Below are 17,458 nucleotides of genomic sequence, written 5' to 3' on the forward strand. Positions count from 1 at the left end.
CCTCTTCAATACAAAGTTGCATTTTTGCAGGACGAGCCCCTGAATAAGGGGGATTGGTGAGGATTCTTCCTGCATCTGGGTGCATTTTTTGCAGAGAGTTTAGCGGTTGATGGAGCTTCTCAAGTACTGGATGTACAGTCTCTGGAGAACGTGGGGCATCGGTTTGTCTTTTTGACTCAGACACTGGTTTAGCCCTGTTATTTTAGTGCAGAGGGTCTGGACTACGAGCCTGCCCTATTCAGTGCCGGAGGGGTATTTTGTTTCGGCTCCGAAGTCTTTGGTGCCAGACACTGGTGGAGTCTGAAGTGGAGTGTTTCGGGCCAAAAGTCGGATCGATTTCGAGGTGGAGGGCTTCAGATCAATGACTTGTTTAGGCTGTTTCTTCAGAGCCAAGCTGAGGCTACACGGTCCAGAAGTAGCCGGTCGGTGCTGACAATGGCCCATAGGTGGTGGTGACCCAACAACAGACTTTTGGGGCTTTGCAGGTGCCGGCTGTTGTCGGGGTATCAGCGGAGGGGTCACAGTACTCGCAGTTTGTTGCCCCGAAGTGATGGTATCATATTTCGCATCTGACTCACTGTGGTCTGGAGATAGGTTACCCTCATCAGCTGCCGATTGATGTCTATCCATTTCAAGTTCCGATTCCTTCGAACCGTAAATGTCGGGTGTCTCTTCTGCGTCGAGACATCTGGAGTCTTCTAGCCTTCCGATCACCTTTCTGGATAAAAACCACCTGCAGGCCTCGCAGGTTTCCTCTCGATGATCTAGAGACCAGCGCAAATTACACACCTCATGTAAATCCGTGCGTGGGCACTTTGCGTGACACAAAGGATAAAATCCAAAGGGTGTCTGATCCATCACCACCTGGACGCATGCTGTACAAAATAAATTCTACCCCAAGGGGCGAAGGGTCTTGGGGCGTGACTGAATCGAGTGCCCCAGATCAATTCAACATTGATGTAATAAGTATAGAAATAGTGATCAAATCATGATTGTAAACAGTACTGAGGGTACTAGAAAGTAACAGGAAAAAAGGGGATGATGGGAGGCCCTAGGGGAAAGTTTATTTTTAGACCTGCTTGTATCTTGTCCCCCAACTAGACAGTAAACCACACGAAAGATACCAAGGGTCTTAGTTAATTGAGTTAATGATTGGAACATGTATAGTATCCCAAAAAATATATATACCAAGAGGTTATTGAGGAAATAAACACAGGAGAAAGGAAAGAAGTGAAGTTTTGAAAAAAGAGAAAGAAGATATACCCATCAGCCCACTCAATAGTGGAACTTCGTCATCTGGGTTTTCACGTTGAAAGCTGGTGTCCAAAACACTTCTCCTCAGGAGAATCCTGAGGCTAGCTGATCTTGGACCCACCGGTTGAACCCTCAACCGAAGGAGATGAGAGTGAAGAGGCTGAAGGGGCAAGTTGCAGTGCTCAAAATTGTGAAAAAAGAAGAAGAAAAAGAAAATAAATCCAAATGATTAAAAATACCTGTCTTGATGTCTTTGAGAAACTTTATTAGGTATGTCCATCAAGACGGTATGATTAAAAGCAGAGTGACAATAGCATGTAAGGAATTACTATTCACCATGAATGATATCTGGTCAACATGTTTCAGCCCTTCCGGGCTTTCGTCAGGACCTATGATGCACTACTGCAACACTTACTACGTGCTGTGATTAATAGTTTTCATAGTACAGACATATCCACTATTCAGTTGTATGTCTAAGTTTGTGTACCTTCTCCTGTGAATATAGTGAGAAACACAAAAAAACAGAATAAATAGTCAAAGTTAAACATCTGTAATGTATTAATATTTGGTGTACTAGAAAGTAGCCAGACGACTGTGTCGAACTGGAGCAGAGAAGCATATGACAGAACCCGAAGGAGGAAAAAAACAATCTAACAATGAAGTTCTGGACCATGCGCATTGCAAGCAAAAAGAGACACTATACCTCGAAAGGCGGGTGTGTGGGTAGCTGCTGTTGGGCACCATCAGTCGAATAGCCAGGTTTTTAGGCCATCTGTTAAATTCTGCAGGGTGGGGGATGTCCAGAGGTGGAGGGGGACGTTGTTCCAGGTCTTGGCCGCCAGGTAGGAGTGGTACAGTAGTGAGGAGTGTGGGTGAGGGCGGCGGAGCGCAGATCTCTGATGGGTTGGTGTAGATTCAGTCTGTGGTTTAGATAGGCCGGTCCTTCGTTGTGTAGGGCCTTGTATGCGTGGGTCAACATTTTGAACTGACATCTCTTGTGTACGGGGAACCAGTGGAGTGTTCTGAGGTGGGGCGTGATGCCCGATCACCTTGGGAGGTCGAGGATGAGCCAGGCTGCTGCGTTCTGGGGATTCCTATGTAGAGAGTGTTGCGTTAGTCCAGCCAGCTGGTGATGAGCGACTGGGCGATGGTATTTTGCATGCTAATGGGGATCCACTTTAAGATTTTCCAGAGCATGCGAAGCTTGAGAAAGCAAGCTGAGGGTGCTGTGTTAATCTGGTTTTTCATGGTCTGTCTGTTGTTAAGTATGATGCCAAAGTTCCTGGTGTGGTCCGAGGGGGTGGGAGTAGGGCCCAGTTCTATTGGCCACCAGGTGTCGTTCCAGGGATTGGCATTGTTCCCGAAGACGAGTACCTCCGTTTTGTCTGTGTTGAGCTTGAGGCAGTTGTTTTGCATCCAGCTGGCGATGCTGGTCATACTCCTGTGGAAGTTAGCTTTGGTGTTGGTGGGGTCAGTGGATAGTGAGAGTTTGACCTGGGTGTCATCAGTGTAAGATATGATGTGCATACCGTAGGCTGTGGCCAGAGGAGCCTTGTATGCGTTGAACAGGTTGGTACTCATCGGTACCTCTGTAGATTTGCAATTGTCCCTAACCGAAACATTTAAATACAAGCAACCAGTTATTGCTAGTTGAGAATGCGAAGATTTCCTAGTAACCTTAGAAATCCTACCGAATTTAGGGATTTATTAAACATTCCTTTCTAGGGTTAGTGAAATGTAGACTTCTGAGATCCCGCTCATGAGGTCACCGGTTTTTCCTTCCCAATTTTAGATACCACCTGCAGGACAGCAGCCCCCACCCCTGGTGGCATGGTGGTCTTCATCATGAACATCTTTCAGTCGGTCCACAAACAAATTCATTCACATGCCGCTTTTAAGTATTTTACAAAAGCAGTTTTTAATTTTTTTAAATACCAAGAAATGTTCTACACCACAAAATCACAGGACAAAGCATTAATTAAAAAAAAAATCTTTATTAGGGAAGGTGAGTGTGCCTCTGATCTCAGTAGGGTTTATTGAGGGAACATACCACTAAAGTCAGTGGTAGCAAAGGTGAGAAAATTGTATACTTTATTGTTCATTGTCCTTAAAAACATGTTAACATGATATTTTATTTAAAAGTTTCAAGTGCAGTGAAGATTTATTTTATTTTTAAGTTAAACATACAAGCGCAAGAGAAACCAAATTTCTCTTCACTATGTAACTGAATCCCAGAATAGTGCAACTAAACCACGGGGTATAAGGAATGTTCATCTGCATTTGTTCTCAACATGTGCATTTCTCGCATAGCAATGAGGTTACCAAGATTACTTGGTATGATTTGACTTGGTGAGGTTGGACTATTATTAGACTTATAGCAGAAGGGTGCATTGTGGGAAAAGCAGTGGTGGGAAACAGAAGATCTGGAGCGGAAGATCATTCATTCCACTGTGCCCGCCTCACAAGTAGCAGACTTGAGCAAGCCGCTGGGGAAAATGTGTGACCAGTGAAAGCATATAAGCCTAAATCCTACAAGCCACAAAGCTTTGGAAAACTAACAGAGGTGGCCTAGAAAAATAGAAGTAAAATATAGGAGGGAGATATAGTGGGAAGGAGTAAGCTGGGAACCCCTTAGTAAAGTGCATAAGTACATTGTACATTATAGAAAATATATCCAACATTACTACATTCTTGGTAGAGGGAGGGGCCAAAAAATAGGTAGGTGTGAAACAAAAAGAGTGTGAACTATTTAAAATCGAATGTCTCAATTATAGAGTGTACTGAATGTAGTTAAAACCTCAATGAGGCAGTTACATGTATAGAGTTGAGTGAAGTCTATTTTGCAATGCTCTGTTACCATGTTTAATGGAGAAAGAAAATCAAACTGAGTGATAGAGTGTTTGCAACAGTGTTGAGAATTCCTTTAGTGTACTGACACAGTTTCATGGGACTTCTGCCTTAGTATCTGTGCCCACCTAAACACTTTACTATTTCATCTGAAAAATGGCAAGGTTCAATGTGCAGCTACTGGTTTATAAAACATATGAAAAAGAAGTGTAGATTTCAGAATATGTTCTTTAAAAGAACACGGATCTGCATTGCAAACCCAATACTAAACTATCTATAAGATGAGAATTTTACTCGTAAAACTCCAACCCATGGTGATAAAGGCATACAAACGTCTTCCCGCTTGACCACCAACATATATGGAATCAATGAAACACGGCAAACTCTGCTCAATGAACTTGGGAAGAGAGATGACCCAAGTAATGATGCAATGGTACCGATCATGTTCGACAGCTGTTGCATCAGACTAGTGGCCCTACAATGAAATCTTTGTTCCCAGTTCTGCATAAAGTACTTAGAATTTCACTGCAGGTATCTTTCCATTGTAAGGGACCCTAAGCGTCTGGCGAAGCCAGTTACGGCTACAGACTCTCCACCAGGTAAGACAAGGACCTCCTTCGCTTTCCTCTGCACAACAAATAAATCCAGGCCGCGATTTGGCAACAGCGTCCTTCAACAAGCCCGTCAGACCTGAAAATTGGTTTAGCTGCACAAAGCTAGCAATATTTTGTCCAGCTACAGCTTTGGTCACATTTCCCAGGAAAGTCACATGCTGTGGGTCTTGAAGTGCCCTGCCTGACTGGTAGCACCTTTTATTCCGAAAAATCATTCCACATTCAGTTCTGAGCTTTGGGTCCACGGGCTATCTTTGTGGTATCAATGCTCCATTAGGGGTCTGCATTGCTTCCCTTGCTCTGGTCGTGTCGACGGACTCCGCTTCATGCTCAGACTTAAAAGCCGCTGACAAAATTTGAAGTTCTTCTAAAATGACCTGCAAATATAAACGTGAACATTGTTTAGCAATAGAGGAATTATTTTTTGCCAAAACAAAAAGGACTAGTAGTATGGGACTAAATCAACACTCATTTGAGAAATGATTACGAATACATTGAAAAATAGCTACAATTAAAAGATGTTTAATCGTTTTTTGTTTTTTTAAAGGTCATGTATACGAATTCAGTTTCTTTCACCTTGCTCTGAGGTCTATAAAAACAGAGAACTTCCAGTGGACTTGCATGACCGTGAAGCTCACTAGGGAGGAAAGCAGGAATGCCCAGGAAATATTACATGAGTCGGATGGGTGGCACAGCTTTAGAAAGCCACACGGAACACTTTTGTTCCAACAACATGCCCCTGTCCAGATCCGCCTGTCCCAAAGGTACTCCTGACCGTGAAACTCGTGGTCTTCTGGATAAGCAAACCTTCTAGACAGGCTGTTTACATTCCCTGTTATCTGTGTTGCACAGTGAAGCCTAGCACTTGGTTACAGATGGGCTATTTACTTATCTACCAAGTAAAGTCCTTTTATTTTCACAATGTAAAGTACTGACTGGACAATGAAAATATTGAGTACTATTTAATGTATGTCATTGCATCTGAGTGCCTAACCCACGCCAACTCCTGGAGTATGTCAGGCCTGCTCAACGTTACTACCCTGGGAAAATTAAGTGCCTAATGAAAGCAATGTGGCTGTCCAAATAGAATCCACCAGAATTCTAGGCCTGGGAGTCTCAAATCAACATCTATGCAGACGTGCTTCAATTAACATCTCTTGGTACTGTTTCCTGACACAACTGCAGTTCATGCTTGTTACAGTTTTTGCTCTTGTTTACCAAACCACTACTCGAAATGTCAGTGTGTTCACATCAAATGTAAAAAGACTACAAGGCCTGTGGAACATTACATTTCTAATGTAAGTTAACAAAAACAATTCATTTACACAACCAACTGTACACTGTAACACCAAACACCATTAGCCACACCAACCAACCACCAGCAAGCAACACCCCATCAAACAATGGCTCTTCCAGGGTCTGCGGGCAAGGACACCGAGATGATGAAAGTAATACAATGACATAGTGGCCAATAACATAACGTGAGGAAGTCTTAGTTTTGGCAAGTGATGAAGAGAAGCAATGACACGTAATACACCTGAAATTAAAATCTAAAAATACTTACAGGTGGCCATGAGAATTCTTGGAGGTTGTGCAGATAGCTCTCTGCCTGTTTGTTTCCCATAAGCCCTTGGTCAAGAAGTCCGCGAAACAGAAATAAGAAGGCCTGCCACTGCAAACCAAAGAATAGTTTAAGTATTTCCAATTTCTGCAGAAAAGGGCAGCAATTGTTATTTCAAACATTTTCCCACATTGGACCAAAGGCTCAGAAAGGCAGCCCATATATTTTCAGCTTTATTCCAGAGCACACAGAGTGTTCACAACCTGAGTAAAGATGTAAAATAATCCAATGTCTGCTGTTGCTAAGTGCCTGAAAATAACAGATGGTTCTATTACCCAAATGACAGTTGGACAACCTAGCGGGCTACTATGTGTGCAGGACTGGTCAGTTAGCACCCAAAGAAGCATATGCTGCTGCTGGTCTCAAGAGAGAAGGCAGGAAAAATGATGCCAAATCGAACAACTGTTGGAGAAAGTGGGAGCAAAAGACAAGCACATACTTTACTTTAGTAAAGAAAACAAGATTGTTGCTGCTCAAACAAAAGAGCTTGAGAACTAGCCATGACCGAAACAAATTAGAATTCAGTGGATTCTGAGAGGAGGGAGCAGAACTTATGGGCTTTGCTGCACACTGGAGTAATCAGTTTAACATAGCAGAGAACTCCATCTTTACTGACAGATGCCACAGAAGGAAAATACAGACTGACGAGCAAGCACCAATGGAGATGATGAAGAAGAAATACAGACTAAACTATGTGCTCTCTTGATTTTATTTAAAATCAGATATCAAACGGTTGTGTTCCTCCTCTCCAATGTCTACAGATTTCATTAATCACTGTGATTTTGTCATTATTGTATTTCACAATGTCCACTAAAAGGGCGCCAATACTGTTGAGCCTCATTTGCGCTATATAAACCTGCATGCAAATAAGAGAAGGGTCTCACATTACCTATAAGATCAAAATGTATGAGAGGTAGAAATTGAATCTGTGATTCACAAAAGGACAGAGTAAAAGTTTGATAAACACAGAATCCACACAGACAATGGTTCCACCAAAAAATGGGAGAGGTTTCTCTAACCTGGCACATAAGACACAAAGGGAGAAACAATAAACGACTAGTTTATGAATGGGTTTGCTGTGCAGTGAAATATGCACTTGTTTATCCAGCTAATCTAGGTGATTCTGGAGCGAGTGGGAGTACCATCTCAGACACCCACAAACAGCAGAGGTTATGCTGCAATCTGTATTGACTCAAAACCAGGGAGGAGAGGTTGAGGTTTGGCTGAAGCAAGACGACCTTCATCAACACCATGATTGGCCAGCCCCTCTGTCAATATACTTCTATATTTGAGGGGGTGGGCTTTGATCTCTTTAGGTCTTGCTTAGGCAACGCTTGCGCTGTCTCTTAGAGACATGCTGTAATCAGGATATGGGCATAAAGATATGTCCACTTTCTGCCAATCTTTTTAATTGGCTCCTGTCCCTTTCCTTTGGTGGCTTTTGATTGGCCAATAGGCTTGGTAGTCCATCCTTACTACCACCTTATCTCTTCTTGTAACCTCCCATGAGGACACCCCCTATTACATGTGTTGCTACTCCCTAGGTTTTAATTACAGCCTCAGAGCATTATTTTCTTAAATGGCTTCAGGCAGGACACAAGCTTGGTCCTAAGCAAGGCTGGCACCGGCTACTTTACTCACTAGCACATCTCAGATTTATATGGGACCTTCTATTAATTTCCCTTCATCAGCTCCACACAGAGTAAAAACTAATCCGGAATTAATAGAATTCGTTTTTTGTCAAATTTCAAAGCTACTAATTGTATATATGGACATAGCTATTTGAATGTAATTGTGGTATTGTCTTGAATGCAATGATTATAGGTAGGGTGGATTTACCATATCTTCTGCAGGGTGCAGTACCACATGTGCCCAAAAGAGGTCACATAGGACGTCTTTTGGTCACATATAGTACTGCATCCCGCAACATGGCTAGGTAAACAACATTGGCATTTACAATGCCAATAACTCCAACAAATGCGAGACCGATTGCATTTGCAATGCAATAGGTCTTGCATTTGTTAACTTTAGATCTGTTGACGTTGAAAATGACAATGTTTTCTTTTGCTTTTTTATACCATTGGCAATAGTGCTATGCAAAATATAATATCTCCACTGCAAATAAAAAAACAAAAAGTAAAAAACATTGTTATTTTAAACGCTAACAGCTCTAACTTTACCAACTGCGAGACCTATTGCATTGCTTGTTCTAATGAGGTAAGGGGTTGGAAAGAGCACAGCTTCCTCTCAAAGTTTTGTATTTTTCTTCTGTTGAAAATGTAAACACTGAAAATAAAAACAAACCCCACAAGAAATACCATCCATATTTTTGTTTTAATGGAATATTAACACATTTTTAATTTTGAAATTAAATCTTTCACAAATTTAAAAAAATGAGATTACTTCTTTGTTATTAGTATTGGGTTTGAGGTCCTACCAGGGAACTGTCTGGTTAGTGATAGACACAGACACACACACACAGACACAGACACACGCACACAGGATTTTTCTAAAACATTGTTTTTACTTTTATGAGAAAATAAAGCTGTATGTTACAACAACAAGGTAATATGTTTTGCTTGTTTCAATGACTCACCTGATGTAGATCTGCGTGCGCCATGTAGTCAACATTTTTTGAGCTAAACATTAGGTGTATGGGAACAGGCACCTGGAAATCATTCTTCCAGATTGAAAGCAATAACTCAAGCAAACCAGTGACCTTCGCATCCTTCTCCGACTCCGCTGCCTGAACTTGTGACATCACTTGGATTGGAATTCGATTAGAAACTTTTGGGGAGAAACAGGTTTTTTTAATTAGAAGAAACAAATACATCCATTTTATTAAAAGAGTTTTAGTAGCAAAGACACTTAAAATACTTCTGTCACAAGAGAAATTATTCAGATGAAAAAAATATGCTTTTCCAGAGAAGTTAGTTTTTTTTTTTTAATTAATGAAAAATTTACTCTTCTGGAGCAATACATTTTCTGCCAGGATACTGTTTCTACACCTTTAAATATTCCACATGCACCAACAGCCCCAGGTGCTGGTAGAGGGCGCAGGATTGATTACATTGGCCAGAGTGTCATGATGACATCCTTGCAGTCATAGAACGCTAGGATCTGCGCCCCAACATCAGTTCAACTCCGTTTATCCCGTGAATTCTGAGACGCTATCGAGAAGACTGATAATCAAGCAGTGGTTCAGTACAATACTAGGGTTGCATCTTGTTAGAAAAGGCAATTAATTTATCTTGAATGGGGAGGAGAGAGAGTCAGTGAGGAATCTGTAGGTAGATCATAACTGAAGGTAAGTAACTTTATCTTCTGATGGATACTTATATCATCACCTTGAATAGACTGCCAAGCAATACTCCCCTTGGGTGGTGGGACTAGAGAACTAAATTAGAAAGTCGTACGTGACAGACTGGCACAATAACTATCTCTCCTCATTTCTGAAGCCAAGCAATAGTGTTTGATGAAAGTATGGAGAGAGAATGATGAAGCCGCTTTTCAGATATGAGCCACTGGAACCGCTCACGACAGGGCCCCCAATTCATTAAAAAATAGGTTGGAGGACAATTTTTTGTTAAACTTTTAAGAAGTCTCATCACCCCAGGGAGGTAAACAGAGAGGATTGATCTTGTAAACTGATACAAGTAGACCGTGCTGAGATGTGCCACTTGACTAGCCACGCACAGCCTTGGTGCACCAAGAACCGTGGGAGCGGTGGAACGATAGCAAGGGACACTTTTAACAGATCAATCATCCTCTCTGTACACCAAGAAACAAACTGGTTCCATCCCCGAAGGGACCGCGTCCATCAATTTTTGGTGGTAGGTGAATAGGAACTCAGATTTCCCCACTCAATAAGGTGTGGGCTGTGAAGATTGGGGTGCAGAATCTGCCCAATAGAGACAACAGGTCAACTGTGAGTGCTAGGTGAAGAGGGGCCGCAATCAATAGGTGCTTATGGTCTGTATACAACACCATTCGTGGCCTGTCCATATAATAAGAATGGCTAGGGCTGGATAGTGGTAAATCTTCCTTGGCACCAGAGGAATCAAGGATATTACGGAGAAATGCATAGTGGAAAGGAATCTTCCACTGCAACTGAAATGCATCCCTGAACGCTCCTTATAACAGAAGTAGAAAGGCTCAAAACTTTGGGCAGTGGGCGATATCTTGAGTGGCAAAGAAGTCCATGTGAGGTGTGTACCAAAGGGCAAAGAGGTCTTGTATCACTTCTGGATGGAGAGGGACTACTGGTCAGCAAGATCACACTGACTGATCCCGTCAGCTCTGGTGTTCAGAAAACCAGCCAGATGGTCGGCCACCATCCATGAGCAGTGCTAGAGTGCTTGTGGCTTCTCAACAGAGAGTCTGAGACCCTACTCCCGCCCCCAACCTCTCCTGTTCGTGTACCACATCATGGTTGTAATGTCTGTCAAGATCTGGACCAGATGCCTCTGATCTCTGCCTTTCCCAAGTGGCCTCCCCAGCCCCGGAGGGACGCGTCCGTCACAACAACGTGCTTCGGTTGGGGAAGGGAGAGGGATCTGCCTCTGACCCAATCGCGGTCCGTAAGCCACCACTGCAGTTGTCTTGCAGTGCCCTCTGAGATCAAGACATGGTCGGACAAGTTGCCCTGATGCTGGGCCCACTGAAACTTCAGGTCCCACTGCAGAGCCCGCATCCGCCACTGGGCGTGATGCACCAGAAGGATGCAGGAAGCCATCAGCCCCAGCAGCCGCAGCGTCAACCTGACCGAAACCCGGGATAACGGCTGGAAGATGGGAATCAAAGCCTGCATATCCTGGACTCGCCGTTCCGGACGATAAACCCGAAACTGCGCCGAGTCGAGAACCGCTCCGATGAAAAGGAGCTTTTGAGAGGGACACAGGTGTGATTTCGGCACATTGATGGAAAACCCCAGCTTGTGCAGGAGGTCTGCCGTCATCTGAAGGTGGTGGACGACTGTCTGGGGCAAGCTCGCCTTCAACAACCAGTCGTCTAGATAGGGGAAGACTGAAACCCCTAACCTGCGCAGATGGGCTGCAACCACCGCCATCACCTTTGTGAACACCCGTGGGGCGCTGGTAAGGCCGAAGGGGAGCACGATAAACTGAAAGTGCTGTTGGCCTACCGTGAACCGCAGGTAACGCCGGTGGGCCGGCAGGACGGGGATGTGAAAATATGCATCCTGCAAGTCCAACGCTACCATCCAGTCTTGCGGGTCTAGAGCAGCCAAGACCTGAGCCAATGTCAACATCTTGAACTTCTCCTTCCGGAGGAAGCCGTTGACGTTCCTTAGGTCCAAGATAGGACGTAGGCCCCCTTTGTCCTTCTTGGGCACCAGAAATTAGTGGGAATAGCAACCACGCCCTACTTCTGGCCCACGAACGCGCTCGATGGCCCCCTTGGCCAAGAGGGCCGTAACTTCCTCCTTCAGAAGTGTCAAGTGGTCCCCCGACAGACGGTGGTTCTGCGGTGGCATGGCTGGAGGAGTGGTCTCGAAGGGGAGGGAGTAGCCCCTTCGGACGATCTGCAGCACCCACCTGTCCGAGGTGATTGTGAGCCAGTGGGAGTGGTGATGGAGAACCCTGCCACCCACCGGCGTCACATGGGCCTGAAAGCACGGACTAGGAGGATTTTGTGGTGGATGCTGCGGGGGGAGGTGTGGTCTGACCTCGCCATTGTCCCCGACCGCCACCACGGCGGTTTCCACAGCCGCCACCGCGTTGATAAGTTTGTTGCGGCACGTGGCTGGCAGCACGTGTGGGACCGCCCCTTCCTTGGCCACGAAAGGAGCGAAACGAACCCGTTTGCGGGCGCTGGGTCGAGAGACCCAAGGACTTGGCCGTGACCCTGGAGTCCTTGAAGCGCTCCAGCGCGTGGTCCGCTTTGTCGCCAAACAGGGGACTGCCATCAAACGGCATGTCCATCAAAGTATTCTGGACATCTGCCGAAAAGTTGGCGGATCTCAGCCAGGCGTGGCGACGAATCGCCACCGTCGTGGACATCGCTCTGCCCAGCGAGTCGGTCGTATCAAGACCACACCTGATGGAGTATTTCGCTGCGTCTCGGCCTTCAATCATAGCCTTGCCGAGCTTTGCCCGTACCTCCGGCGGGCATTCCGGCAGCAGGTCCGCGACCGTATCCCACAGAGAGTGGGTGTAGCGGCCCAAGAGGCATGCGGTGTTGCAAGTCTTCAGTCCCAGACTCAGGGACGAGAAGACCTTTTTTCCATACTGGTCGTACCTCTTGGATTCCCGGTCGGGCGGGACGACGGGAATGCGGTCTGGGAGGTCGAGGCCTGGATCACCAGACTCTCAGGGGTGGGATGGGTGGACAGGAACTTGGGGTAATCCGTACACGGACGGTGGCGTCTGGCCACGTTCCTATCAACAGGCGAACCTGAAGCGGGCCTGGACCACGTGCCCAAAAGAACGTCAGACAAGGCCTTGTTGAACGGCAGCAGTGGCTCCTGTGGGCATGACTGCGGTTTGAGGACCTCAGTGAGGATGTTAGTCCTTACGGCCGCGACGGGGAGCTCAAGGTTTAAGGCCTTGGCAGCCCTTATCAACACCACTGAATAAGCAGCCCCCTTCTCCGAAGCCGCGGTAGGAGGCGAGACAAAGCCAGGGTTAGGGGATTCATCTAGACCACTGGCGTCACCCAAGTCACCTGCCCAGTCCACATTATACTGACACTCACGTGTCAGAGTGTCCTCAGACCCCTCCCAATCCTCTCCGTAATCTACCTCCTCATCATTTTCGGGATCAACAAGGTAGACCGGCTCCTCGGGGTTCACAGGCCCCATCGAAGTCAGACTTGGCGTCGGGCGACGCCGGTTCGACTCCGTGACCGGAGTCGGAGAGGGTATGGGGGCGGCGGGGGCGACGGGGGCGGCGCCGCCGCCCGGAGCCGGCGCCGGAGGACCGGCGTCGCGCGGGGACGGCGTCGGGGGTAGCCCCGATGGAATCGGCGCCGGGGAGGTCAGTTGGCCAGCCGGCGTCGATCCTGAAGGCCCCTCCGGCGCCGGGACCGGAGCCGTCCGCGGCGCAGGGGCCGAGCACCCGGCGGCGTTGAGGCCGGAGCACCCGACCGGCTAGTGCCCTCGGACGGGGTCACAGGGCCCGAAGGCGCCGTAGGCCCCGTCGGAGGAGACAGCTTCCTCAAGGCCATGAGGAACTCTTCTATCTCCTCGGGCGTCGCGCCTTGCCCAGGGACCGTAGGGTATGGAGCAGGCCGCGCCGGCGGCTCATGCGGAGCCGCGGGGGTGGGGCCACCCGAACCCCCAGCCGCATCGCGTGAGCGTCGGGGGGACGATGACGACGCCCCGACTTCTTGTGTTTCCTACCTGAGGAACCAGAGGAATGGTGACGATTTCCGGAGCGTTCGTGACGGCTCCGCGACCGCTCCCTTGACCTCCGGCCGGACCGGGACCTCTCGACGCGGGGCCGACACCCGCAGCTCGAGTAGCTTGCGGGATCGCTCCCGCCTAGCTTTACTCGTCAAGGCCCGGCAATCGACACAGGCGTCCACGTCGTGGTCGGGGCCCAGGCACAGGAGGCAGAGTCGGTGATGGTCCGTGACCGACATCATGCGGTCGCAGTCATCACAGTTCTTAAAACCAGGCATCCTACCGGCACCGTAAGAAGAATCAAAAAGATCAAAAAACTTTGGTCAAAGACCGGAGTACTGCTCTTCTCGGATCTGCGCTAACTGGCGTGGAAAAAAGAAGAACTGACGTCAGCGCGCGGAGGCGGCGTCTATATACTCCAGCGACGTCATCACGGCGCACGACGCCAACGACGGACGCGGAGCCGCAGGGGACGCCTGCAGACGACGCCTACCGACGCGCAGGGGTACTGCTACGCAAAAGTTTCCGGATCCAGACTGACGCCTGGGGATATTCTAAGGTAAGGAATCTAATACTAACCTGTTTTCAAAACTGAACCAAAGTTAGGCCACTGGTCCTGGGGCAATTTAGCTCAGCTTACATCATCACAACCCTGTGCCAGACATCGTAATGGAACCTATGCCCTCTACCAGGAACGGAGTATGCAAAAGTGAGGAATCTGCAGGTAGAATTATACATCAGAATTCTAACACTCACTTCATCCTCTCTTGTACATAAAAATTTGCAATACTTGTACAACTGTAACATTTTTATTGCCTTGTTTCAACTAGTATCATCAACTTACCTCCTCCAAATTGAAAATATCTTAACTCTTATGTTGCTGGAAGCGAAGGCCTAATGGTAGACAAGATTCCCACATATCACTGTTGTTCTTTGCTGTCCTGTAAGTGCTATTACTTGTTTGACATGTAAGGAAAGAGACCAGTAGCTATAAAGAATTATTGCTGTCACAGATGTATGTGTCTACATTTTGAGCACACCTTGAGCATTGTACAGTAGCTTCCATGAGTGGAAGATTGTCAGCAGCGTTTGATACAATGCATCACAACATCTTGCTGAACAGGTTAAAACACCTGGGAGTAACGGGCTCTACGCTGAGTTGGCTGGGCTCTTTCCTTCGAGAATGCGAGCAGGTAGTATGGATGAAGCCATATGCTTCGGGAATTAAAGAGTTGAAGTGGAGAGTGCCACGAGGTTCCTCTCTTAGACCCACACTCTTCAACAATACATGTCTCCCATGGCTTATTTAGTGGAATCCCATTATATCAAGGTCATCTCATATGCCGATACCCAGCCCCTGCTTGCATATTATGGGGAGCCTGAACGGGCCAGGGTAGCCTTCGCCAATGGTCTGGTGGGACTGCTAGATTGGCTGAAGATCAATAGACTGCAGTGCAACCCTGATAAGCCTGAAATATTATTTGGGCGGGATTCCCTTCCTGGCTGGGTTGGGGCCTGGCCTTGATGGTGTTCCGCACCGCCCCCTTCAACGGCAGTGGCCAGAAATCTGGATGCGTTGTTTGATACCCAGCTTTCATTTGGAGCACAATAGTCAACAGTGGTGAAATCCTCTTTTAGGATTTTTCGCATGTTGAGGAAGTTTCTTCACTTGCTTCATCATGAGGCCCAAATTACAGTGGTCAAATCACTGATTTTATCGAGGTTGGACTACGGTAAAGTCCTGTACCTTGGTTTACCGGTATATCTGATTCAGTGTTTACAGATCATGCAGAATATGGCAGTCTGCTTATTATACAAAATTCCGAAATACACTTTGGTGTCATCTTTTCAGGGCAAACTTCACTGGCTGACAGTTCATCAGCGTATTAGGTATAAAGCACTGACCATTATGCACCAAGTTCTCAACAATAGGGGACTTAGGTACCTAAATGGCTGTGTCGAGACATACTGCCCTGGGAGGCTGTTGCACTTTAGCTCTGCGGGTCTTATTGTGAATCCTCGCTTCCAGAAACAGGGGAGGGGAGGTTCCTCAGTCACTGTTAAAGCAGCTAATTCGCGGAATGAACTGCTAGTTTATTTTGGACGGATCCCTGAAGAAACTAAATTCAAAAAGGAGTTGAAAATATTCTTATCCAGACTGTAGTGGGGAGTATGGCCATGATTTCCTGTCTACTCATCGTTTGCATGCCTAAAAGCGTCGGGACACTCCTTTGAGTAGCCTGCACTATAGAAATGATTCATTTATTCATTGTGATTCAAGGCCCTGCACCTACTTCTACAGATGCTCCATTGATGTAACCCTCATGTTTACCCAGGGATACAGCACCAAGATTTTCAAGCGTACTAGACATCAAAGGTCAGCTAGCCTGACACTTGCCATTAACCCAGTCAGGTACAGAAGATTCAGAGACCACTCCCTAACATTCAAGTGCAGGGTCTTCACTCTGCTAAGCACTCCTTGAATCCCAAGGCTTGAGAAAGTATTTCTATATATTAGATGGGCCCTGAAGATCTACCATTTCCGTACCCTTAGTACCAGAACCCGTATTCATAGCCCATATATGAATCAACATGTTATGTCACTTGTAGGAAGGTACCTCCTGACTATGGTTGCCCCCAACTTTTTGCCCTGTGTTTTAGCTGGTTTTTGACATAGTCGACCTGGGATCCTGCCAATCAGGACCCCAGGCCTACTGCTCTCTCTGTAAAATGGATTCCATGTACCCTAGGTACATTTCCAATTGGTACTGGGCCACCCTATCAGACCCTGTAACTCAGGGCATGGGTGTACCCAGGGCTGCCAGGGGCTGAAGCATGTATTATGCCACCCCTGGCTGGCCTCCTACATTTGACACAACTGGCTGCATGACAGCTGGGGAAAAGTCGTGTAATCACCCTTTGCTGTAGATATAGTATACCTATATCTAACCCTAAAATGGACACACAGATTCCTATCAGTCACTCCTATGGCAGGCCTTGACAATCCTGAAGGCAGAGTGCTTGGAATCGTGTGAGATGGTGCTCTGGCATGAGCTGAGCCTGTCTGCAGCTTGCGGAACCAAGTCCTAATAGTTGTTCCATGATATCGCATACCATATACTCTTAAGTGCATTATAATCCTCGCGGTTAAATGCTAACTCTGGTATTGCTTTATCAAAACATGTCGAGTAAGGTGTCATACGAATTGGAATACTAACCCCTCGCCAATTCTGGCGACGGGGTTAGCATGCCACCCTTCTAGAGGGACACGACATGTATGTAACTGTGAACCCCGGTTAAAGTTAACTGAAGCCTCAGCTCCAAAAAATGGATGCTGCCACCACAGACAAGAGTCTGACCTCCTGCTGCTGGGAGTCCTTCCAGCGAGGGAGGCCTGGACAAAGGGTTTCCTGTCCGGGGCGGTGCTAGCACCGTCCCAGACATGGTTTTGTGTATCCTCGGTAGGCAGGGCTTTTCAGGAAGGTGACTGCTGAGTGGCACCCCGGTGCTCACTACGCATAGGCCGGTCAGAACCAGTTCCAGGGGCACACCAGCCCCTGGCCTGGGGAAAGTCTGGCATGGCAGAGGGGTGTAACCACCCCCCTCCTAGTCCCACCCATAGGCAGGACCTAGTCACCGGGTCAGCCCCCTTTTTTAGTATAAAGAAGGGAGCGGGCCCCCTGTTCAAATGGAATCAAGACACGACTTTCTGCGAAAGGACTTCAGGATTTCTTCCTCAAGATTCTCCCTTGTGGCTAA

General features: G+C 47.0%; 1 protein-coding gene across 1 annotated transcript in view; it reads right to left on the reverse strand.

Moving 5' to 3' along the window:
• Positions 1 to 3,226: 3,226 nt before the first annotated feature.
• CDAN1 (codanin 1) overlaps positions 3,227 to 17,458 on the reverse strand; it is a 232,752-nt gene continuing 218,520 nt past the window's right edge. The window contains exons 26-28 of the mRNA XM_086937098.1: positions 8,933 to 9,123; positions 6,280 to 6,387; positions 3,227 to 5,092 (exon numbers count right to left, since the gene is read on the reverse strand). Of these exons, the coding sequence (XP_086793224.1) occupies positions 4,964 to 5,092; positions 6,280 to 6,387; positions 8,933 to 9,123 (428 nt within the window). The 3' untranslated portion in view covers positions 3,227 to 4,963. The remainder of the gene's footprint in view (positions 5,093 to 6,279; positions 6,388 to 8,932; positions 9,124 to 17,458) is intronic.

Source organism: Lissotriton vulgaris, chromosome 9, assembly GCF_964263255.1.
Source record: "Lissotriton vulgaris chromosome 9, aLisVul1.2, whole genome shotgun sequence".
NCBI classification, from domain to species: Eukaryota; Metazoa; Chordata; class Amphibia; order Caudata; family Salamandridae; genus Lissotriton; species Lissotriton vulgaris.